This window comes from Bubalus bubalis, chromosome 2 (assembly GCF_019923935.1).
Source record: "Bubalus bubalis isolate 160015118507 breed Murrah chromosome 2, NDDB_SH_1, whole genome shotgun sequence".
In the NCBI taxonomy this organism is placed as follows: Eukaryota; Metazoa; Chordata; class Mammalia; order Artiodactyla; family Bovidae; genus Bubalus; species Bubalus bubalis.
In genome coordinates, this window is record NC_059158.1 from 69986693 (window position 1) to 70011616 (window position 24924).

The 24924-nt window shown below is 38.8% G+C and overlaps 1 protein-coding gene across 11 annotated transcripts in view; it reads left to right on the forward strand.

The window, feature by feature from the left end:
• CCDC141 (coiled-coil domain containing 141) overlaps positions 1-24924 on the forward strand; it is a 213691-nt gene that overhangs the window by 37570 nt on the left and 151197 nt on the right. For all 11 annotated transcript variants that reach the window (XM_044932914.2, XM_044932920.2, XM_044932926.2 and 8 more), the window contains exons 3-4: positions 15931-16122; positions 19764-19872. In XM_044932914.2, coding sequence (XP_044788849.2) covers positions 15931-16122; positions 19764-19872 — 301 coding nt within the window. The remainder of the gene's footprint in view (positions 1-15930; positions 16123-19763; positions 19873-24924) is intronic.

The window sequence follows — 24924 nt, forward strand, 5'->3', positions numbered from 1 at the left end:
GGGTATAGATCCTTCAAGGGCAGCCTTGCAGCTGCCTAAGAGGGAGGCTCAATAATGACAATACTGGGTAGTTGATAGCTTGTGGGTTTCCTTGTGGCTGGTGGAAGTGTATTTTCTCTGGGGTTACAGAGAGGAGGGAAATGAGGTGTTGCCTCATCTGGAAGATAGGAAAGTGCAGAGTATCCCACAGAAGTATCTTGTGTTAAGAAACACACACTGTATTGAATCAGGGTAAGGATGGGAAACAAACATCCCATTCCTCTGTATTATTATTTGTTATCTCTGGTAACAAAAGTTCTTTATAGAGTGCAGTGTGCTGTGCTCGTTCATTGCAATATTACTTTTTTCTTATTGTCATATTTTTCCATAGATAAACCCTATATGTAAGCAATCTCTAAATACATCCCACTTTGGGGTTAACTTGTTTTGTTCTGTTTTTGACTTAAATAGATTATCCTAAAATATTCTCCAAATTTTTGTATGTTTGGTAATTTCACACTCTCAAGAAGCCAAAAGAAATTCTTCAGCTTTTAAAACTAGATTTTATGCGCTTCTCTACTTAGGATGTAATTTAGATTACCTGATAGAGAGCATGTGGTGTGTTTTCAAGAAAATATTAGAAAATTGATATTCAGATCTCATTTGTAGGCAACAAATTTCAGGTGATATCTTAATCCTGACTCTGAAATGTGATCTAATAACAAAAATGCTTGGCAGTAGAATTAGAATCAGATTAACAGTAAAATATAATATATATTAATTCAAAGACTGTTATATATAAACATAATCCACCCATCAGCAAATGGCAGTTCTTAACAAATTAGTCATTAGTATGAATTGTATGATGCGTTTTGAAACAAATTGGTCAGGACAGTTCTTAGCATTAGAAGAAATAGCAGGAGACCATTATAAACTTTGATTTAGAATGCATTTTATATCAGCATTGGAAATGTGGTTGTGAAAACGACAGAACATGTTTACTGTCACATATGTTTACTTCATTTTAGTGAGGCATAAAAAAGAATATGTTGATGTCTTCGTAGTCATTCATATAGCTCTCAGCCAAGAGGAACTACAAATCCCAGAATGCAACATTCCATTCTTAAACATAAATTTCCCACTCAGTTTGATGAGATAATAGGATTTACCATGAAGTCCAAAATGCTCACTTGAACTTTACTAAACATAGACCTTTGTCAGGTTTAGTACATTTCTATATTCAGTTTTAAGAAGCAAAATATTTGTACTGTCCACCTCATCTGTATATGTGATAAAATTATTTTCATACATTAAAAAAAATAGCTATTTCACCATAGTAAACTAGTGTAAAATTTAAGGACAAAATGATCAATTGAGAATTTTTCTGGAGGAGCAATTCTTTCTAAAATGTTCTAAAAACAATTCTTTCTAACATACTTGTTCTTTGGAAGCAGCTCCCTGTTATTTGGACTCAGATTTAAATATCTTATTCATATATTTTGGACTTTTATTAGTTCTGAAATTATTAGTGAAGGCTACAGTGATTGGCATTCATGTAGGCACTTCTAATTGGAAATCATTTTCTATTAAAAGTTTGAAGTCATTTTGTTTATTCCTGCAAGGACCTCAATATGTTCTCCATCCAATGTTTTTATAAGTATGCAAAAATCATACTAGTAATGTAACTAAAATAATAGCTCACATTTATTGAATGCTTGCTTTCTAGTCATTCATATAGCCTTCAGCCAACAGGAACTACAAATCCCAGAATGCAACATTCCCTTCTTAAACATGGATTTCAGACTCATTTCAGATATTTATTGAATGCTTACTATATACCAGGCACTGTACTAAGAGCTTTCATGGATTACTTTGTTCAATCTTCATAAAACCTTATAAGGTAGGTGGTATTATTGTTCCCATTTTACAATAGGCCAAGACTTAATGAGAAAAATTAGCTTATAAAATGTTCAGAGCTGCTAAAGTGGATCTAAAATGTGGACTGCAGCTTCTGTGTCTACCTCAAAATTTTCTTCATGAGCAAACCTTGTTTCCTCCTGTGAGAAGTAAATTTTTAAATTTCATCAAGAAATGTTAAAATAGACCGTTGAAATAATTATTCTAGAAGCAAGCACTGAGCAAAAAAATCTTCATGTCATTTTCCAGATTGACTAAATGCATCAATCAAATTATCGGAGTAATTGCTCAACTTTCACTTATGTTTACTGGCAGCATATACTTCATAGCTACTGTGACTCCACAAGAATAATATCAAGTAGTCTTTATGTTTGTGAAACATATCAGTTTGATGTGTTGTTGATGCTTCCTAGGAGCTTCACGCCATCCATTACCCTGTCCTTAACCTTCAACCTTCCTGCATCAAACTCTGGGATGACTTCATCTCTGGACTCTGTTACCACATCTGCCTCTATTCTTGAGGTTTCCTAATTTCCAGCTGTTTTGTTATCCAGCACATCTCTCCCCTTTTTAAACATACTCCCCCAATCTTTTTGGTTCAATCCTATGGTTTTTTTTCCCACCTGAAGCTTTCCCCACTTTTTACCTTCCCCAAGAGGTACCACCACAAGACTGAGTGGGCAGAAGTGCTTTCTTGCTGGTTGGAAGATACTGATCACACAGCTTGTCAGCAGGGAGCATCTCGAGCAGTTTGCTATCACTGCAGCTACGCATTTGACAGCTAGGTGCCTCCCCCAAGGCCCCGCTCATCATCCTGTGTCCTCTGTCACATTGTTTCTCAAATCGTGCTTCTCAGATCCCTAGGACTTCAGAGGTGCATTCTCAGAGATCCATGTGAATCTAAATTATTATAAGTTTTTAATGGGATGACTTAAGATATTTAAGTTGCTAAATTTCAGAGCTTACACTTGTATTTTTCATGTGGTGTCTCTGAAGGAGTAGTTTGACCTTTTTCTTTTTTTTAGTGGTTTTTCAAACTGGGAGTCCACAAACTTGTTGTTTTGGTGCGAATTCTCAAGATTGAGAAACACTGCTCTTCTATACTGAAAATGGGCCTGGCTACACATTCCTCATAATCCACTGTGTGCTTCCTATGAGTCTTGTACTCTGCTGTATACTGGGAGTTTAAAAAGTCCTGGTCCTCAGGGGTTAGTGGAAAGTCGGACATATAGAAAGACAGTCATTATATTGTAATGGTGCTAGTCAGTTGGTACAAACTTTTTAGAGAACAACTTTAGCAATTGAAAAGTGGTATAACCTTTAACCCAATCATTCCACTCTTAGGAATTTATTTTTTGGGAATAAGAAAGAGCCACAAGATTTATATGAAAGGATCAAGAAGTCAAATGAAATGAAGATTGTTGGAATTGACTCAGCCTGATATTTTTTACAATAATTAAAAATGGAGGCAAGGTTTAATACTTAACAATAGGAGGATACTTAAATTATGGCACCCCACTAATGGGTACTAGACAACCACTAAACACAATAATACTTTGCTCCAATACTTTGGCCACCTGACGGAAAGAGCCAACTCATTAGAAAAGACCCTGATGCTGGGTAAAATTGAAGGCAGGGGGAGAAGGGGAAGACAGATGGCATCACCAACTCAATGGACATGAGTTTGAGCAAACTCGAGGAGATGGTGAAGGACAGGGAAGCCTGGCATGCTGCAGTCCATGGGGTCACAGAGTTGGACACAACTGAGCAACTGAACAACAAAAACAACAAAACATAATAATTATAGAAAATATTGAAAGAACTCATAATGTTAAGCAGAAAAACAACACATAACTTTCTACATCAGAGGTGAGCAAACATTTTCTGGTAATAGGTCACATTGGTTAATATTTTAAACTTTGTGGGTCATATGAATTTGAGAGTTGAAACTATTAAAACTCTGCTATTTTAATGTGAAAACAACCACAGACTGTGCATAAAAATTGGGCATGGTTGTTTGTCAATAAAATTTTATTTCTGGACATTGAAATTTGAATTTTGTATAGTTTTCATGTGTCAGGAAATATCAATAGTAGTTTTAAATTTTTAATTTTTAATAGTAGCTTTAAATTTTTTTAAATAGTAGTTTTAAATAGTAGTATTTAAATTTTAAATATAATTTAAATATAAAGCCTCTTCTTAGCTTGCAGACCATGTGAAAACAGATGGCAGGCTGGATTTGGACTGTGGGCCATAGTTTTCTGATCTCTGATCTCTACTATATGATTTTAAGTGTGTGTGTGTGTGTGTGTGTGTGTGTGTAGGTAAAACCAAAAGAATATTAATGGTGGTTGCCTCTGGGTAGTGGGATTATAGGTTATTTTTTAAGTGATTTAAAAAATATTTTTACTCATTTTTAATATGAAATGACATTTTTGATAATAAGAAAAGTAAACAAAAAATTCACTATAATAATTGCTATAATAGTGGAAAGCACTTTAAAGAGGTAACTACCTCAGATTCATGGAGGCTGAGGGTGAGGAAAGGGTTGCTTAAAGAGTCAAAACTGAACAGTGTGTTGAAGGATGATGAAGAATTTCTCAAGCATGGTGAGTCACAGGAGAGAGAGAGAAGAGGGGACGGCAACAAGGAAAAGTGTTCTGGGCTGAGACTGGGAGGTTAGGCTGTGGGAAAGTTAGGGAACCACAAGAATGTCAGAAGGCTGGAGAGCAGTGTGAGGGAGTGAGCAGAGAGAAGATCAGAAAGAGAATCAGGCACCGAGGGTCTTACTTGCTGTGCTTACACTTTGCATTTTTATCTTAAAATCATTTGAAAGCCATTGAAAGATTGATAAGTTGCTAAAGGAAGTGGTCATATTTCTGATTTAGAAAGACCTACATGGCATCAGGGCAGAGAATGGATTGGGTAAGGGTGAGCTGGGAGGCAGGAAGACAAGTTGAGAGGCTGTTGTAGGAATCCATGTGAGAAGTGAGAGACTAAACCAGGGTAAGGCAGCGGGTGGGGGAGTGGAAACAGAGGAAGGAGAAAGTTTGAATGAAATATAGGATGTTGACTGATTAGATCTTGGAATTGAAGGAGATATGGAGGAGAGAGGAGTAAAAGTTGTCGTCCATGTTTCTGCCCCTGAAAGCCAGGTGAGTGGGAGATTTGGTGGAGAAGATGGCATGATCAGTTTTAGATGTCTTGAATATGAGAGAGTTTTGGGTGTTTGGGTGCAATTTTTCAATACAGTTTAAAAATCAGGAGAAACAAATTACATAGACAGTGGTTGTAGTAATAAGAACTTATGCACTCGCTTGGAGAGGAGTATTAAATAATAATTTTCTTTTTCTCTTCCCCTCCTTCCCTTGTGGCTTATGTAGAAACACAGTCTAATCAGTACCAGTGGTTCACTGTGATAGTCCAATCAGACTCTGGGCTCACTTGCCCTTGAGACCACATTAAACTTTTGTGAAGAAGTTGAGTATAATTTGAAAAAAGTCACACAAATGACTTTATTATAAGCGCCCTTGTCCTACCCCTGACACCTACTTGTTGAGTGAGAAGAAATGAGCAAAGACTGTGGTTTCCTGGAGCCTTGTGGCTCTACAACCTAGGAAGCTACCTGGAGGTAATTGGAAGCTGATCCCCTGGGTGGAGGGCAGGGAGAAACAAAGAGATGGACCGCTCCAGATGGCAGGTGGTAGGTTTACCAACCAAGGGAACTTATTTAGGAGGCTTGTCCTGGGCAGCCACACCCCTGTCTGCCAAATCTTAAAAGTTCGTATAGATTCTTTCACTGCGTTCAGTCATATGTTCCATCCAGATAGTCTCAACACCACATCACTATCTCAAAGCTGTGTCTGTGGGGGCAACTTCTGGAAGCCAGGAATGTTTACCTACTAAACATAGAGGAGGGAGTGAGGAGCCTCTAATTGCCTGGATCCAGCTTACAGGTCAACCACCAGGTCATGTCCTTTCAATGACCTCCCCTAATAGACACCCGAGAGTGAAAGTTAGAGTGTTAGTCACTCAGCCATGTCCAGCTCTTTGCAACCCCATGGACTGTAGCCCACCAGGCTCCTCTGTCCATGGAATTCTCCGGGCAAGAATACTGGAGTGGGTTGCCATTCCCTCCTCCAGGGGATCTTCCCAACCCAGGGATCGAACCTGGGTCTCCTGCATTGCAGGCAGATTCTTTACTGTCTAATCCAGCAGGGAAGCCCAACAGACACCTAGACATTTAAAAATTAGGCAGAGAAAGTGAGCCTGTAAAAGAGTGCCAAAGCATAGAAGGAAAATCAAAGTATACTTGTAGTTGATGGAAGAAAAAAAAATTTAAGGAGCACATAGCAGTATTAATCACAAACAAGTGATTGAATGATGATTATTTAGCATTGACAAATGTGAGGTCATTGTGGATCTATACAAGAATATGTCACTGGCATGGTGGGAATAGAAGCTATTTAGAAGTGAATTCAGAAGTAAATGAGGAATAAGAAAAAGCTGAAGCATCAAAGAAAGGAAAACAATACAATCCAAACTAGATGCTTCTCTCCTCAATTTTCAGATATATTACCACAGTTTGTATCATTTGATTAAGAGATGCTTGAAAAATTCTTGATGAATGGTTGAGAACGTGGATGAGTAAATATGCTCTTGAATAACATCAGGTTCCATTAGGTATTATCTGCTCTGAATCCTAGGAGTTGTTGAAAATATGATTGTATTGTGTTTGAACAAGTGACTGATTTTAGCTGTAATGGAGAATAAAGAGCCCCTTTCTATTCAAGTGAAATAACTTGCTGTAGATTCCTGTTGACTGAGGATGTTTTAAGTGCTGTGGGGATAATATATAAACATTTAAACTGTAAAACACTATACAAATTTTATTATTTGTACTGCAGTATTTTTACTGCACTAAAAAAATAAGACATGCAAAAATGAGATTTCTTCCCCTTTAAGTATGTTTTCCAATACTGATTTATCTTTTGACCTTACTGTTTTTGATAGTCTTCAACCTGGAAGAGCAGCTTCTCTTCAGTTAGGTAGGAAGTCCATCTATAGCCAACAGCAACATTGTGCATAACCACCCAGTCGTGTCTGACCCTTTGCTATATGCAATTTGCTTTAGTCCACCAGACTCCTCAGTCCATGGGATTTCCCAGGCAAGAATACAGGAGTGGGTCGCCATTTCCTTCTCCAGGGGATCTTTCTGACCTAGGGATCAAACCTGTGTCTCCCGTGTCTCCCACAGTTGAGAGAGGCCATTTGAAAAGATGGGGTGAAGGTGGGCTCACTTCAGGTGTTCAAAGTTATATCCTTCAAGGTTACCTGGATTTAATTTCCATGATACATTAATCCTATGAACGTTTTAAAAGAACTCTGCAAGTGTATATAAGGAGTGAGACATAGACTTGCAGGGTGTTGTCAAGGGTTTTCTTGACAACTATGGGAAATCCGGGATCTGTGGCACTCTAGGAAATGAGGAGGCAAAATTTGGGACCATCTAAGAACAGTTTTTTTCCAAAAACTATGGAAGGTTTCGCTCCTAAACTAAAGGAGCCCTGTTGGTCTAGAATGGGTCTGTGTTGCAGTTTCGTTAGACACTTGCTAAGGCTGATGTCAAATTGGAATAAGTGGCCTCTAAACTCTCTAACAGCCTGTGAAATAAAGTGAAATGATTTTCAAGAGAAAGTAATGGAACCTCTTAGACCTCTCACACATTCTATCACAAACATTTGTGTAAGGCATTCAGCGTTTCTCAGTAAGATTATTATGTGGGAGGGCAATTCTTCACTGAACTCCTTCCCCATAAATCACACACACACATGATGACAATTAGAAATGCCTTAACATGCCTGTTACTGGAGCTGTAAACATGAGTGAGTTACAACTTAGATCTCTTGTGTCTGTTTCACAGATTTGAAATCATCATCATTAACGTACATGGGTTGTATGACCTCTAGCCCTCTCCAGTAGAACTTCACTTGCCTTTTTGTTTCAGGCTACCAAACTGATAGATCCTATTCCTTGAGGGAAGAAAGAGGTAGTCTTCTTGAGGACTCAACATTAAAATAGAACAGTAAGAACTGAGTGGACTTCCTAACACTTTTACCAAAGTAGGGGAAGAAGTATCATAGAGATCCAAGTACTATGCATCAAACACCTGTAGGGTGGAATTTTGCTTTGTGTACAAATCAGCCTCCATTCCAGGAATCTTCCAGAAATAAACACCAAGTGGTTATTATCTTAGATTTTAGATCGGTATAGAAATGTCTCTATTCTATGAATCCTGCCTAGTTCACTCTGTCGAAATCCCCGTCTCCTCCATTATTTCCGATGGTGTTTGATAGGGGAACATTAACTGTACCTGGCCTTGATCCCAGAACCCCAAGACTGATCTGAATTTCAAGAGAATTTGGAGCAGATAGTTTTCTGCCAATCTTCAAGACAGATGTCAACTGGCTTGCTTGGAAAAATCCCAAGTGTAATTTTTACCAAATTAAACCCAGAAAGTTCTGCAAGAATGTTCCAGCCTTGGGATTACAGTGAATCAAACATTTTACAGTTCATACTGGAGGTCATGGGAAAATCCCAAGGAAATATAGAAAACCAGAACTGTAGTCCTTCAAGTTGCCTGTCCCCAAAACTCCTGTATTATTTGTTTACAAAGTGTCACGTCAGTGGGAAAAGAACAGTATTATGAGAAACCTACATGTATTTGATAAGGCTAAATATACTTCCAGAGGCAACCCCACTTTGATAGAGAAGTAGCCAACTTTCAGATTCATCTTACCACCTTCTTGTCAAACTTGAGAAATATCACTGAAAGTCTAAGTGTTCACTTGCTTTGCTCTGCTGCTAAGTCGCTTCAGTCGTATCCAACTCTGTGTGATCCCATAGATGGCAGTCCACCAGGCCCCGCCATCCCTGGGATTCTCCAGGCAAGAACACTGGAGTGGGTTGCCATTTCCTTCTCCAATGCATGAAAGTGAAAAATGAAAGTGAAAGTGAAGTCGCTCAGTTGTATCCGACTCTTAGCGACCCCGTGGACTGCAGCCTACCAGGCTCCTCCCTCCATGGAATTTTCCCGGCAAGAATACTGGAGTGGGTTGCCATTGCCTTCTCCTAGAATGAGTTTATTGCTCATTATTTCTTATTCCCTTCTGCATCTCTGTCATGAGATTGTCGAGTTTTTCTGCTTTTAGTTCTTTGTCATATAATTCAGTCTTTGTCATATGATTGCAGTATCTTAGAATTTAAAACTTCTAATTTAAGTCTTGAGCCATCATAAGTAGAAATTGAGGCCAAGTTATTCCATTTTAATGATAAAATATATAAAATGGAAAAAACATGGACAATATAAAGTTAGCCAGCCCTTGTCACATAAGGAGGAAACTAAGAAAGTACATTGTCACCCTGCTTATTTAACTTCTATGCAGAGTACATCATGAGAAATGCTGGGCTGGAAGAAGCACAAGCTGGAATCAAGATTGCAGGAGAAATATCAATAACCTCAGATATGCAGATGACACCACCCTTATGGCAGAAAGTGAAGAGGAACTCAAAAGCCTCTTGATGAAAGTGAAAGAGGAGAGTGAAAAAGTTGGCTTAAAACTCAACATTCAGAAAATGAAGATCATGGCATCCGGTCCCATCACTTCATGGGAAATAGATGGGGAAACAGTGGAAACAGTGTCAGACTTTATTTTTAGGGGCTCCAAAATCACCGCAGATGGTGATTGCAGCCATGAAATTAAAAGACGCTTACTCCTTGGGAGAAAGTTATGACCAACCTAGATAGCATATTCAAAAGCAGAGACATTACTTTGCCAACAAAGGTCCATCTAGTCAAGGCTATGGTTTTTCCAGTAGTCATGTATGGATGTGAGAGTTGGACTGTGAAGAAGGCTGAGCGCCGAAGAATTGATGCCTTTGAGCTGTGTTGTTGGAGAAGACTCTTGAGAGTCCCTTGGACTGCAAGGAGATCCAACCAGTCCATTCTGAAGGAGATCAGCCCTGGGATTTCTTTGGAAGGAATGATGCTAAAGCTGAAACTCCAGTACTTTGGCCATGTCATGTGAAGAGTTGACTCATTGGAAAAGACTCTGATGCTAGGAGGGATTGGGGGCAGGAGGAGAAGGGGATGACAGAGGATGAGATGGCTGGATGGCATCACTGACTCGATGGACGTGAGTCTGAGTGAACTCCGGGAGTTGGTGATGGACAGGGAGGCCTGGCGTGCTGCAGTTCATGGGGTCGTGAAGAGTCGGACACGACTGAGTGACTGAACTGAAGAAAGTACACACATTTGATCTAACTGTCCTGGCAATTTAGACAATCATATGTGTGGTTAGCCTAAATACCAAAGAGAGTGGAGTGGGCAAGTGTTCAATGGATGTCTCTGAAGAGTTAGTTCATTGGCATGTTCAACCCACTCTACCTGAGGGAAGTTTTGAATTAAGTATGAAATTGTCCAGCTCTTTGTTTCATTATGAATTTTATTGTCTTTATTAAGTATGAGAGAACCTTGAATGTCTAATGCATAACAAATAATTTTACATTTGTGAATCTACCTGGCTATGCTAGGGTAACAAGCAACCCCAATGTTTATTTGTAGCATTATTTACAATAGTCAAGAATTGAAATCAGCCTAAGTGTCCATCAACAGATGACTAGATAAAGAAGATGTGGTGTATATTTACAGTGGAATATTACTCACCCATAAAAGAGAATGAAATGTAGCCATTTGCAACAACATGCCCCTTTCTCTCTTTGTCCTGGGACCCCTGTAATGCAAACGTTTATACTCTCAATTTGTCCCAGAGCTTTCTTAAACTATCATTGTTGTTCTGATTTCCACTATTTTGTCTTTCAGCTTGTGTATGTGTTCTTCTGCATCACCTAATCTGTAGTTTATTCCCTCCAGTATATTATTTCAGTTATTGTATTCTTTAGCTCTTTTTTATATCAGTTTTATATTGATTGGTTCTTTTTTATATTTTTTTAACTTTGTTGAAATTCTTATTGTGTTCCTCCATTCTTTTTCTGAGTTTGGTGTGTGACTTTATGACTATTGCTTTGAACTATTTGGGCTTCTCTGGTGGCTCAGACATTAAAGGATCCGCCTGCCAATGCAGGAGACACAGGAGAAGTGGGTTCTATCCCTGAGTTGGGAAGATCCCTTGGAGAAGGAAATGACAACCCCTCTAGTATTCTTGCCTGGAGAATTCCATGGATTGAGGAGTCTGGCAGGTTACAATCCCTGGGGTCACAAGGAGTCAGACATGACTGAGCAACTAACAGTTCCACTTTGTACTTTTTATCAGGAAATTATTAGGCTGGTGCAAAAGTAATTGCAGTTTTACATTGTTGAACTTTGCCCTTTGATACTGGAATACATTCTTAAATGTGGTTATGTTATACATCATTTTATTTTATTTTTTTTATTTTTTTTTTTATTTTTTTAAATTTTATTTTATTTTTAAACTTTACATAACTGTATTAGATTTGCCAAATATCAAAATGAATCCGCCACAGGTATACATGTGTTCCCCATCCTGAGCCCTCCTCCCCCCTCCCTCCCCATTCCATCCCTCTGGGTCGTCCCAGTGCACCAGCCCCAAGCATCCAGTATCGTGCATTTTAAATGCTCATTTCTCACTTTTTTTATTTGCTAGTGACTTATTACTTGCTGTTTATTTTAGACTATATAAATGATATTAGACAAAAGGCAAATTTGAGTGATTTTTTTATTCAAGTTCAAAATGGGTTGTAAAGCAGCAGAAATAACCCGCAACATCAACAACGCATTTGATGCAGGAACTGCTAACGAACATACAGTGCAGTGGTGATTTAAGTTTTGCAAAGGAGACAATAGCCTTGAAGATGAGAAGTGCAGTGGCTGGTCATCAGAAAGTGACAGTGATGAATTAAGAGCAATCATTGAAGCTGATCCTCTTACAACTACACGAGAAGTTGCTGAAGAACTCAGTGTTGACCATTTTGTGCTAATTCATCATTTGAAGCAAATTGGAAAGTTGAAAAAGCTCAGTAAGTAGTTGCCTCATGAGCTGATCGAAAATCAAAAAATTTGTTGTTTTGAAGTGTTGTCTTTTCTTATTCTACACAACAATGAACCATTTTTTGATCGGATTGTGATGTGCATTGAAAAGTGGATTTTATATGACAACCTGCGATGTCCAGCTCTGGTTGGACTGAGAAGAAGCTCCAAAGCACTTCCTAAAACCAAGCTTACACCAAAAAAAGATCTGATGTTCAGTTTGGTGGTCTGCTGACAGTCTGATTCACTACAGCTTTCTGAATCCTGCAAAACCTGTTACATCTGAGAAATATGCCCAGCAAATCAATGAGATGCACTGAGAAATGCAATGCCTCTTGATCAACAGAATGGGCCCAATTCTTCTCCACAACAATGCCTGACTGTGCATCATACAACCAAAGCTTCAAAAGTTGAACGAATTGGGCTACAAAGTTGTGCTTCATCTGCCATATTCACCTGACCTCTTGTCAGCCAACTACCACTGCTTCAAGCATCTCAACAACTTTTTGCAGGGAAAATGTTTCCACAACCAACAGGAGGCAGAAAATGCTTTCCAAGAGTTCACCAATCCTGAAACATGGATTTTTATGCTACAGGAGTAAACAAATTTATTTCTCATCGGCAAAAATGTGTTGATTATAATGGTTCCTATTTTGATTAGTAAAGATGTGTTTGAGGCTAGTTAAAATGATTTAAAATTCATGGTCTGAAACCACGATTACTTGTGTATCAACCTAATACTTATCTCCATTTCATTAGGGTTTTTTCATTAGGATAAAACCCTGGGTTTTATCTTGTTCTTTCATTTGGAACAAATTCCTCATTTTAGTTTGGTTTTCTGTGTTTGTTTCTATGGGTTAGACAAAGCAGTTACTTCTCCCAATCTTGAAGGTATGATCTTGAGTAGGAGCATCAGTTCAGTTCAGTCACTCAGTCATGTCCAACTCTTTGCAACCCCATGGACTGCAGCACGCCAGGCCTCCCTGTCCTTCACCAACTCCCGGACCTTGCTCAAACCCATGTCCATCAAGTCAGTGATGCCATCCAGTCATCTCATCCTCTGTCATCCCCTTCTCCTCCCACCTTCAATCTTTCCCAACATCAGGGTCTTTTCCAATGAGTCAGTTCTTCACATCAGGTGGCCAAAGTACTGGAGTTTCAGTTTCAGGATCAGTCCTTCCAATGAATATTCAGGACTGATTTCCTTTAGGATTAACTTGTTTGATCTCCTTGCAGTCCAAGGAACTCTCAAGAAGTCTTCTCCAACACCACAGTTTTCAAAAGCATCAGTTCTTTGGCACTCAGCTTTCTTTATGGTCCAACTCTCACATCCATACATAACTACTGGAAAAACCATAGCTTTGAATAGATGGACCTTTGTCGGCAAAGTAATGTCTCTGCTTTTTAATATGCTGTCTAGGTTGGGCATAACTTTCCTTCATCTCCTATGTATTAATAGAACGCATGTACTGGACAACTTGGGCAGGCTGGCTAGAGCAACAGGCATTTTCAAACTTTTGCCTCTGCACTGAGACTCAAGTGAGTAAGTTAGCGTACAAGCCTCTTAAGAGTCTCATCTCTACATAAGCCCTGCTGGTTTTCAAAGTCAGTTAAGGGAGCCTTGTCCTACAGTACTGGTACCAAAGGCTGAGGTGCCCAACACGGGGCTCGAACCTCTTGCTCCTTAGGACCTTCGAATTGGTGATATCCCTTCCCACTTGTGGATCCCTGCACTGGTGGTATGTATACTGATACATTACATCCCTGCCACTTCTCTCCATCTTGATGTACTTTTCAAAATTTTCCTTAATTTTGGAAGAGCCGTTTATACTAGTCTTCAGATGTTTCTCAGAATGAGTTGTTCTATATGTAGTTGTAGTGTTGGTTTGTATGTGGGAGGACATGAGCTCAGGATCGTCCCACTCTGCCATCTTGTCCCACCTGTCAGATGTTTTTATATTTCATTTGGATTTTCAATGACTCAACCTTTAAAAAAATCAATTCTTATATTTATCTCTCATTTGTTATTTTTTGATTTTATATTTAATAAGTTAATCCCCTTTTATTTTGTCTTAATTTAGGAGTCTTTTTCTATAATTTAGACTTGAATGTTTAATGCATTTTTTCTTTCTTTCAAAAACAAAGTTGTCTAATGCTATGAATTTCATCTAAGCATAAAATATCTGTGTATCTTAAGTTTTAAACATAGTAGCCTCATTGTTATTTTTTTCTTCTAAATAGCCCGTATTTATAGCTTTTTCTTTATTTGATCTAGGAATTTTTCTTTAAAGTGTTTTCTTAACATTTCTAAGAGATTTCTTTTATCATCTGGTCTTTTGTTGTTTATTTCTACTTGTATTGCATTTTGGTCTGACTGGGTCTAGGTGGCGCCAGTGGTAAAGAACCCACCTGCCAGTGCAGGAGAGTTAAAAAACGTGGATCCAATCCCTGGGTCACGAATACCCACTGGAGAAGGGCATGGCCACCCACTCTGGTATTCTTGCCTGGAGAATCCCAGAGACAGAGGAGCCTGACGGGCTACAGTTCATAGGGTGTCAAAGAGTTGGACATGACTGAGGTGACTTAGCATGCAGGCACATACCTACTTTAAATATTTTAATGTCATAAATATAAACATCATGAGTGCCTTATTTCCCCTGTGAATTGTGAAATTTATCAATGTAAAGTATTGTTTTTTAATCACAGTGATTTTTGTTTTGATTTCTAATTTGTCTGAGATTAGCATTGCTAATTCTCCTTTATTTTTGTCTCTGCTAATATATCTCATCTCTTTATTTTAAGATTTTATATCTTTTTAGTTGAGGGATGACTCCAGCAAATATAAATTAGTTGAATTGTTTCCCCTTAATCTGATACTGTTTGCCTTTTAATTGAAAAAATTAACTCATTCATGTTTTGAGTGTTAACTGATATTTAATTATATTCCTATCGTTTTGTTTTGTGTGTCCTAATAAATGCATTCTTATTTACTTCGTTTTCTTTGTTGTATTATGCATCATCACATGTTTAGTTTCCTTTTCTGTTGACATTTTAGGATTTATTCATGTTACTGTTAATGTATTTTAAAATTGTGCCTTGATTTTGGTGCCAATATCAAGAATAGAGTAGGATCTGTGGGATCCTCCTCCTGTCCCCAAATGAGACAATTATGAAAGCACATGTTGCCCTTCATCTTCCACATTTTGTTCAAGCAATATGCAGTGTTGGTTACAGATATTCTAATTTTTACATTATGACTATTCACTTTCAAGAACTTACTCTTAACATTTACATTAAGCTTCACAAGCTTGTTAACAGTAACAACTATTTAGAATAAAAAGTTTTACTGGGTTCATTTCTCACAATTTTTTTTCATGATTACTCCTTTCTAGAAGTGTTTCAATTAGTTCTCTTTTTGTGAAATGTAAAGTTGGCATAGTATTCTGTACCCCTGTGTATGTAATCATGCATTTTTTTTTATAAATCTCTATGGTGTTTCAACAACATTCAAATGTGGATGCCTTTAGCCTGGCCATGCTCCCCATTTTACCACAGTCTCAACTGCTCTCTCCTGTATGCTCTACTACCTGCCTGCACAACAGTTTGTGTTTATAAATACTCTTCTGCTGCTGCTAAGTCGCTTCAGTCGTGTCCGACTCTGTGCGACCCCATAGATGGCAGCCCACCAGGCTCCCCCGTCCCTGGGATTCTCCAGGCAAGAACACTGGAGTGGGTTGCCATTTCCTTCTCCAATGCATGAAAGTGAAAAGTGAAAGTGAAGTCGCTCAGTCATGTCCGACTCTTCGCGACCCCGTGGACTGCAGCCCACCAGGCCCCTCCATCCATGGGATTTTCCAGGCCTTCCTAAACTACATATAATTTCAAAAATCTATGTGTTTAAAATATGATCCCAAGTTCTTACACGGAGTGACACTCTGCCTTTTTTTTTTTTTTATTCCTGGACTTAGGCTTTGGAAGATCGAGTATGGGAACTCCTGCAAGAAGCAGACAAGACTGCTGAAGAGAACAAAGATCAGAGTCAGGTCTATGATGCCATGGCCAAAACGCTGGGCGAAGCGTGGGCATCCCTGGTCTCCATGCTTGAGAGAAGGAGGGAACTTCTCAGACTGACCTCTGAATTTTTTGAAAATGCCTTGGAGGTTTGTTAAAAAAAGTTTCCCGTCTCCACTTCAGAGTAAATGGATGACACTCCTGAAAATCCTTTCTTTCTGAATAGACATTGCGATCAGATTTTTTTTTTAAACAGCAGAATAACCAAGTTATATACATTTAAATTTTGATGGTCAAAATAAAATTTTTAATATTTTGAATGTATACCTTCAAACAAAAGATAAGTGCAATTAATTAAAATGGACAAATGTTAAGTAAAAATGGGAATTTTTACCCATAAGCCATTTTGATATATTTATCTCTTTAGATAATAATAATATAATTACTAAATCAAGCAATTACCTCTGATTACAGGATTACTAGGAAATGCTGGTCTAACATGTTCTTGTTAACTAACAGTTGGAGGATGCAGTTTCTTCTGCTTTTTAAGATAAGGCAACTGTAGAATAGTCCATAGAATGTTTGACTTGTCGCCATAGCATATGATAGAGTACTCTCTAAGGCATGTAGTTGAATTTCCATAGTTTGAGCTCGTTAAAATATATGGAAGGAAAAAGTCCTGGACCTAAGAAGGTCATGATTTTTCTTGAATTCTGGAGTTTTTTTGAAGAACCCAATTTCAAAATGTGAGACTCAAAGAGCAGTTTCAAAGCAGGTGTTATATTTAGTGTAAGGTAGTTATTGGAAATGTCACTTTTAACTTCTCTGTCAAGTGGCAGGACATTCGTTTTGATGTGAGAGCACTGCTTCATTATGATAAAGCACTAGCTTTGAAAAATATGATATTTCCAAACTGAAAATTCAGGACTTAAATCCAAAATAATGAAAGAAAGAAGATTAGTATTAGAACATTAAAATTGAAGTAGACAGTCTCATGTATCATGAACTCGTTTAAAAGTTAAAAGGAGGAGCAGAAACCTTACTGTAACTTTCAAGGTTTGTTTTTCACAGTTTGAACAATGAAGTCCAACTCACAGATTATTTTGTGGAAAAGTCCCACCGATAATTTTCTTTCCTGAAAGGAAATAAACCAGGTGAAATACGCCTACAAGGGTCAAATTATAGACACATCTGATTCATTTTGTCTTAGTAGGTGAGGTATACGTATTAAGTGCCCTTGAAATTCAGGTTGCCTGAGCACAGGAAGTTATCTTTTTTCAAACATGAAGTCCAATATTTGTTTCTCACCGTGTAGGCGCATTAATACTAGCTGATTTTCTATATGATGAGAAATGACTTCCAGATAGTACCTGAAATAAAAGGAATTATGCTTTGTAAATCAACCCATGATTCAGCCCAGTACTCTGATTCCTGGTGAAAAGATGAAGTTTCTTATGTTATCCTTCTTCCAATTTTGTGAACCACTTCATACTTAGCTGATGGAAAACTCCCACATGATTTTCCCTGCCCCTTGTGTAAGCAAAACTAAGAATAGGGTCTTTGAAAAGTGTCCCCCTGTTGCCACTTCCATCCTATACTGACTGTAAAAAGAAGAAAAGTAGGGAAAAGAAAATATCCCTGAGACAAAGGTTAATATTAGAACATCGGGGAAGCTTTTTCTGAGAAAGGCATTATTTGTTTATTGGGTTGTCTTTTTAAAAAAGATGCCAAACAATAAGTTGAAATACAGATATAAGTTACACAGTGACTCCAAAATTTCTTGTAATGATTTACAGGGAAAACCAAATCACCTCCCAGGGTTTTGTTTTTCCTTTGAAATTTCTCTTCAAAGAATATCCTTATAATCAACTGTTAGAATGATTTAGAGATATAAACGATGTATAGATAGGATCCCTTTAGTGAACTATGTGCATGCAGAATTTCTTTAGAAATACAAAATAACCTGTTATTGCATGGTTGATGGTTAGTACAAGATGACTTCAGATTCACAAGCTTAACCATCATATAGGTTATTCTCTCCTGAAACACTGTTCTTCAGTTTGGGAGCACTGTCCCCAATTGACACTGGCTGATGTCTATCTGCTGGTTCTAACAGGATGGTGGAAGCCTTCTCTGTATTTCAGAAGGGGGCGTGCTTAGCAATTGCTCTCTCATCTTTCCATGCCATTTATAACTGGATTTTATATTGCTGTAATAATCAAACACAGTAGATCTTTAAATTGTCACATAAAAATATTAGATATCACTAAATCCAAAGACGAGAGTTTGGATAAAACTTGAAAAAGATGACAGGCACTGTGATAGGCTTTTGTATCTTTCTCACTGATACTTTTCTTTTATGAGTTTATTCTATACATCATCCAAAGGCGAATGTGTTGATTTGAATGCTCTCATAAATGGTAATAGTTTCCTTTGAACTTTCATGCTGAGATAAAAGAGTTATTTGTCTACTACTGTGGATATATTGTGGGCTTCCCAGGTGATGCAGTGGTACAAGAATCCATCTGCCAATGCAGGAGACACAAGAGACATGGGTTCCTTTCCTGGGTCAGGAAGATCCTCTGGAGGAGGAAATGTCAATCCACTCCAGTATTCTTGCCTGGGAAATCCCGTAGACAGAGGAGCCTCATGGGCTATAGTCCATGGGGTCCCAAAGAGTCAGACACATCACAGCTACTGAGCGTGAACACACACACAAACGCACATACACGCATACACTGTACTAGCATTACTGAGTATGTTTTGCTCTTTTCTAAAATTTGCTTCTCAGATTACTCCCCTGAGAATCTTGACATCACTTTGAGCATCTCCCTTTCATACTTCCTCTATGGAAAAATACAAAAAGAGAGGCTGGTCACGTTCCTTACCATTTACGGTGTCAAATAGCCGTTTCCTTTTTTTTTTTTCTTGAAGTAGAGGAGACATTTTCCATTTTCCGGTTTTCTTTTTTACTGCATCTAATTTCATTTTTATTTGTATAAAAGTACATAAAATCATTGATAAAAATGCAAACAAAATTACAAATTATAGATCTAAAAGCTTACCATTCCTCATTTGTCTCTAATCCTATTCCTTCTCATAAATATAACCCTTTGGTATGTATCTATTTGGACCACATATATTTCAATACAAATATATGTATTTTGCTTTGTATAAGAAATAGGATTAGACATCACTTCTCAGTCCTAAAATCAAGTGTAGAGATGGGATTAGACTATGTTCTGAGACTTACATTTTTAAATTCTACATCTAATTATTAAGGAAAAAATCAACTATGTATTTCAACCTCTTTAAGTGGATTTTTAAGTTAAATTTACTAATAACTATGTAGGTTACTGGCTACACAAACTTTTGTAGGTTTCTGTTAACAAACATTCTAGTTGTTCTTTGAGAAACCGCTTTAGAATGTTGACAGCAGCCGTATTTGTTACATGGGACACAATAATTTTACTTGAAAATTTCAATAGACATTAGAACAGTAACCAAATGGGTTTATTTCAGCATACATATGTATTTCCAGGTATTAAAGAAATGTAATTCAGACAGAGGAAAATTCTTATCTCGGCACTTTGCAAATTGACTACAGGGGCACAGAGACCTCATACAAACATGTGAGGCCGGGGCATGCTCACACAGACATACACATCATCCCAGCAACACACACACAATCGGCTAGGCCAATAATCCATGGAAGACATTTACACATAACTAAATGTGGCACTTCGGTTTTTATCTTTTCAAATGTGTTTCCCTTGTATTTCTGTTGTAGTTTGCCATTAAAATAGACCAAGCAGAAGATTTCCTCCAGAACACTCAGGAGTTTGAGAGTGCCGAGTCCTTGAAATCACTCCTTCAACTTCATGAACTTCATACCAAAGGCAAGAACTACCTGTCTTCCTCACATAAGCTTTTTTTTCCCTTAATATTTACCTATTTATTTTGGGTGCGCCGAGTCTGAATTGCGGCCTGTGGGATCTTTGATCTTTGTTGCAGCATGCAGGATCTTTAGTTGGGGCATGTGAACTCAGCTGTGACATGTGGGGTAGAGTTCCCTTGCCAGGAATGGAACCTGGGCCCCCTGCGTTGGGAGCCCTGAGTCTTGGCCACTGGACCACCAGGGAAGTCCTCTCACATAAGCTTTTCAAAGTTCTCAAGATGTGAATATGAGAATGCTCAGGCATGAGAGCATATTTTAAATTTACCTGCTTATGAATACCTCAACTTGTTCCAAGCAAGGGTATAAAGCTTTATTTTTGTCATCTTCTACAAGAAAGAACTGGTTGTAAATGATGCTAAGGGACGGTAGAAGACGAGCCTCTGGGAAGTTCAGTTATTCAGCCTGCTGGATCTTAGTTCCTGAGGAGGAGCCAATGCCACCCTGCTCATCTTTGCATCCTCAGCATCTAGTGAGGTGCCGGCCCTGGTGGATCATCATGAAATATTTCTTGGTTAAATAAATGGTTGAATTCAGTGATTGTTCCTTCTAAGGGTCAGTAAATGAAGATCGCCTTTTTAATAACAACTCCAGATAAGGAAAATTTCTTTCACTATTGCGGTTAAAAGAAATAGTGATTTTTTTTCAGATGAAAATCTAATAAAACACTATATAAAATTATTTTCAACTCCCCCTGAAGCAACTATAAAAACAGCCTAGTTGTTAACCAACAGTTTGTGTGTTAGACCTTTTCCACCAGAATTTGGGCTGGGCTAGAACTGAAGTAAGGAAGGAATTAGTGGAAGAATAGCTGTTTACTGTAATCTTTTTCTGTGAAAGCAGATTAGATAACAGGTAGGAACAATCACTTTTCTTCCTAATGGATTTTTCTCATTATTACTGCCAAATAGATCTGAGTACAAGTAGATGGCTTCCTGAACTCATTTGTCTCATTCTAACCCCATGGAAGGCCTCCCCAGACAGCCATTTTGCTTTTTTGCATTTCTTTTCCATAGGGATGATCTTGATCCCTATCTCCTGTACAATGTCATGAATCTCTGTGCATAGTTCATCAGGCATTCTATCTATCAGATCTAGTCCCTTAAAACTATTTCTCACTTCCACTGTATAATCATAAGGGATTTGATTTAGGTCATACCTGAATGGTCTAGTGGTTTTCCCTACTTTCTTCAATTTAAATCTGCATTTGGCAATAAGGAGTTCATGATCTGAGCCACAGTCAGCTCCTGGTCTTGTTTTTGCGGGCTGTATAGACCGTCTCCATCTTTGGCTGCAAAGAATATAATCAATCTGATTTCGATGTTGACCATCTGGTGATGTCCATGTGTAGAGTCTTCTCTTGTGTTGTTGGAAAAGAGTGTTTGCTATGACCAGTGCATTCTCTTGGCAAAACTCTATTAGTCTTTGCCCTGCTTCATTCCATATTCCAAGGCCAAACTTGCCTGTTACCCCAGGTGTTTCTTGACTTCCTACTTTTGCATTCCAGTCCCCTATAATGAAAAGGACATCTTTTTTGGGACATCTTTGTTAGTTCTAAAAGTTCTTGTAGGTCTTCATAGAACCGTTCAACTTCAGCTTCTTCAGTGTTACTGGTTGGGGTATAGACTTGGATTACTGTGATATTGAATGGTTTGCCTTGGAAACGAACAGAGATCATTCTGTTGTTTTTGAGGTTGCATCCAAGTACTGCATTTCAGACTCTTTTGTTGACCATGATGGCTACTCCATTTCTTCTAAGGGATTCCTGCCCACAGTAGTAGATATAATGGTCATCTGAGTTAAATTCACCCATTCCAGTCCATTTTAGTCCACTGATTCCTAGAATGTCAATGTTCACTCTTGCCATCTCCTGTTTGACCATTTCCAATTTGCTTTGATTCATGGACCTGACATTCCAGGTTCCTATGCAATATTGCTCTTTACAGCATCGGACCTTGCTTCTATCACCAGTCACATCCACAACTGGGTATTGTTTTTGCTTTGGCTCCATCCCTTCATTCTTTCTGGAGTTATTTCTCCACTGATCTCCAGTAGCATATTGGGCACCTACCGACCTGGGGAGTTCCTCTTTCAGTATCCTCTCATTTTGCCTTTTCATACTGTTCATGGGGTTCTCAAGGGAAGAATACTGAAGTGGTTTGCCATTCCCTTCTCCAGTGGACCACATTCTGTTAGACCTCTCCATCATGACCCACCTGTCTTGGGTGGCCCCACACAGCATGGCTTAGTTTCACTGAGTTAGACAAGGCTGTGGTCCATGTGATTAGTTGACTAGTTTTCTGTGATTATGGTTTCAGTGTGTCTGCCTTCTGATGCCCTCTCACAACACCTACCGTCTTACTTCGGTTTCTCTTACCTTGGACGTGGGGTATCTCTTCATGGCTGCTCCAGCAAAGCGCAGCTGCTACTCCTTAACTTGGACAAGGGGTATCTCCTCACCACTGCCCAATCTGACCTTGAACGTGGAGTAGCTCCTCTTGGCCCTCCTGCCCCCACACAGCCACTGCTCCTTGGACGTGGGGTTCCAAAGAATAGCAAGAAGGCATAAGAAAGCCTTCCTCAGCAATCAATGCAAAGAAATAGAGGAAAACAACATAATATGAAAGACTAGAGATATTTTCAAGAAAGTTAGAGATACCAAGGGAACATTTCGTGCAAAGATGGGCTCGATAAAGAACAGAAGTGATATGGACCTAACAGAAACAGAAGATATTAAGAAGAGGTGGCAAGAATACACAGAAGAACAGTACAAAATAGATCTTCACGACCAAGATAATTACAATGGTGTGATCACTCACCTAGAGCCAGACATCTTGGAATGTGAAGTCAAGTGGGCCTTAGAAAGCATCACTACGAACAAAGCTAGTGGAGGTGATAGAATTCCAGTTGAGCTATTTCAAATCCTGAAAGATGATGCTGTGAAAGTGCTGCACTCATCAGCCAGCAAATTTGGAAAACTCAGTAGTGGCCACAGGACTGGAAAAGGTCAGTTTTCATTCCAATCCCAAAGAAAGGCAATGCCAAAGAATGCTCAGACTACTGCAGAATTGCACTCATCTCACAGGCTAGTAAAGTAATGCTCAAAATTCTCCAAGCCAGGCTTCAGCAATACATGAACTGTGAACTTCCAGATGTTCAAGCTGGTTTTAGAAAAGGCAGAGGAACCAGGGATCAATTGCCAACATCTGCTGGATCATAGAAAAAGCAAGAGAGTTCCAGAAAAACATCTATTTCTGCTTTATTGACTATGTCAAAGCCTTCGACTGTGTGGATCACAATAAACTGGAAAATTCTGAAAGAGATGGGAATACCAGACCACCTGACCTGCCTCTTGAGAAACCTATATGCAAGTCAGGAAGCAAGAGTTAAAACTGGACACGGAACAACAGACTGGTTCCAAATAGGAAAAGCAGTACGTCAAGGCTGTATATTGTCACTCTGCTTATTTAACGTATATGCAAAGTACATCATGAGAAATGCTGGGCTGGAAGAAGCACAAGCTGGAATCAAGATTGCCGGGAGAAATATCAATAACCTCAGATATGCAGATGACACCACCCTTATGGCAGAAAGTGAAGAGGAACTAAAAAGCCTCTTGATGAAAGTGAAAGTGGAGAGTGAAAAAGTTGTCTTAAAGCTCAACATTCAGAAAATGAAGATCATGGCATCCGGTCCCATCACTTCATGTGAAATAGATGGGGAAACAGTGGAAACAGTCATCACTGCAGATGGTGACTGCAGCCATGAAATTAAAAGATGCTTACTCCTTGGAAGGAAAGTTATGACCAACCTAAATAGCATATTCAAAAGCAGAGACATTACTTTGCCAACAAAGGTCCGTCTAGTCAAGGCTATGGTTTTTCCAGTGGTCATGTATGGATGTGAGAGTTGGACTGTGAAGAAAGCTGAGCACCGAAGAATTGATGCTTTTGAACTGTGGTGTTGGAGAAGACTCTTGAGAGTCCCTTGGACTGCAAGGAGATCCTACCAATCCATTCCGAAGGAGATCAGTCCTAGGTGTTCTTTGGAAGGAATGATGCTAAAGCTGAAACTCCAGTACTTTGGCCACCTCATGCAAAGAGTTGACTTATTGGAAAAGACTCTGATGCTGGGAGGGATTGGGGGCAGGAGGAGAAGGGGATGACAGAGGATGAGATGGTTGGATGGCATCACCGACTCAATGGAGCTGAGTTTGAGTGAACTCTGGGTGTTGGTGATGGACAGGGAGGCCTGGCGTGCTACAATTCATGGGGTTGCAAAGAATCAGACACAACTGAGCAACTGAAGTGAACTGAACCCCATGGATAGAGGTGGCAGGCTGCAGTCCATGGGCTGCAAAAGAGTCGGACACAACTTAGCAACTAAACAGCAACAACAACTCCCCTTTTAGCTTCATAAACCTGATCATGCTGGATAGTGACAGAAGGTGTTTTTAAAACCACAAACAAATTTTGTATTTTTAACACCCTCCAAAGGAGCCTAGATGATGGATCATTATTTTTCTAAAACTCAAAGATTAAAAGACTCAGTCTTTCCTGTGTAAATGTTTTGAGATCCAACCACATATATGCATATAGTTGTAACAGGTTATTGTTCTATAGGACCTGTCACTAACAGGGGTTATAAATAGCATCAAAAGTATCAGTGTTAGACAGTGGCATGCCCATTTTTATACAGCAGCAGCAGTCTAGCTGAGCCTACATTGGGTAAACAGGGTCACCCAAAATTACTCTTAGGCTGGAAAGTGAATCGAATATTGGCCACTGAGATGGGTTCTGTGGCCTCAATTCAATCTTTATCCTACGAACATGATCATAATGCAGCAATTGTACCTCTGGAAACCTGACACTGACGGATGCTTTTGGTGAAGTGGTTTGGTACTAAGGCCATCATTTGACAGCATTTTCCAGAGGGACTGGAAGGGGAGGGGTTGTGGTGGAAGTAAGGGACTTTACCATAAACATTTGGGAAGAAA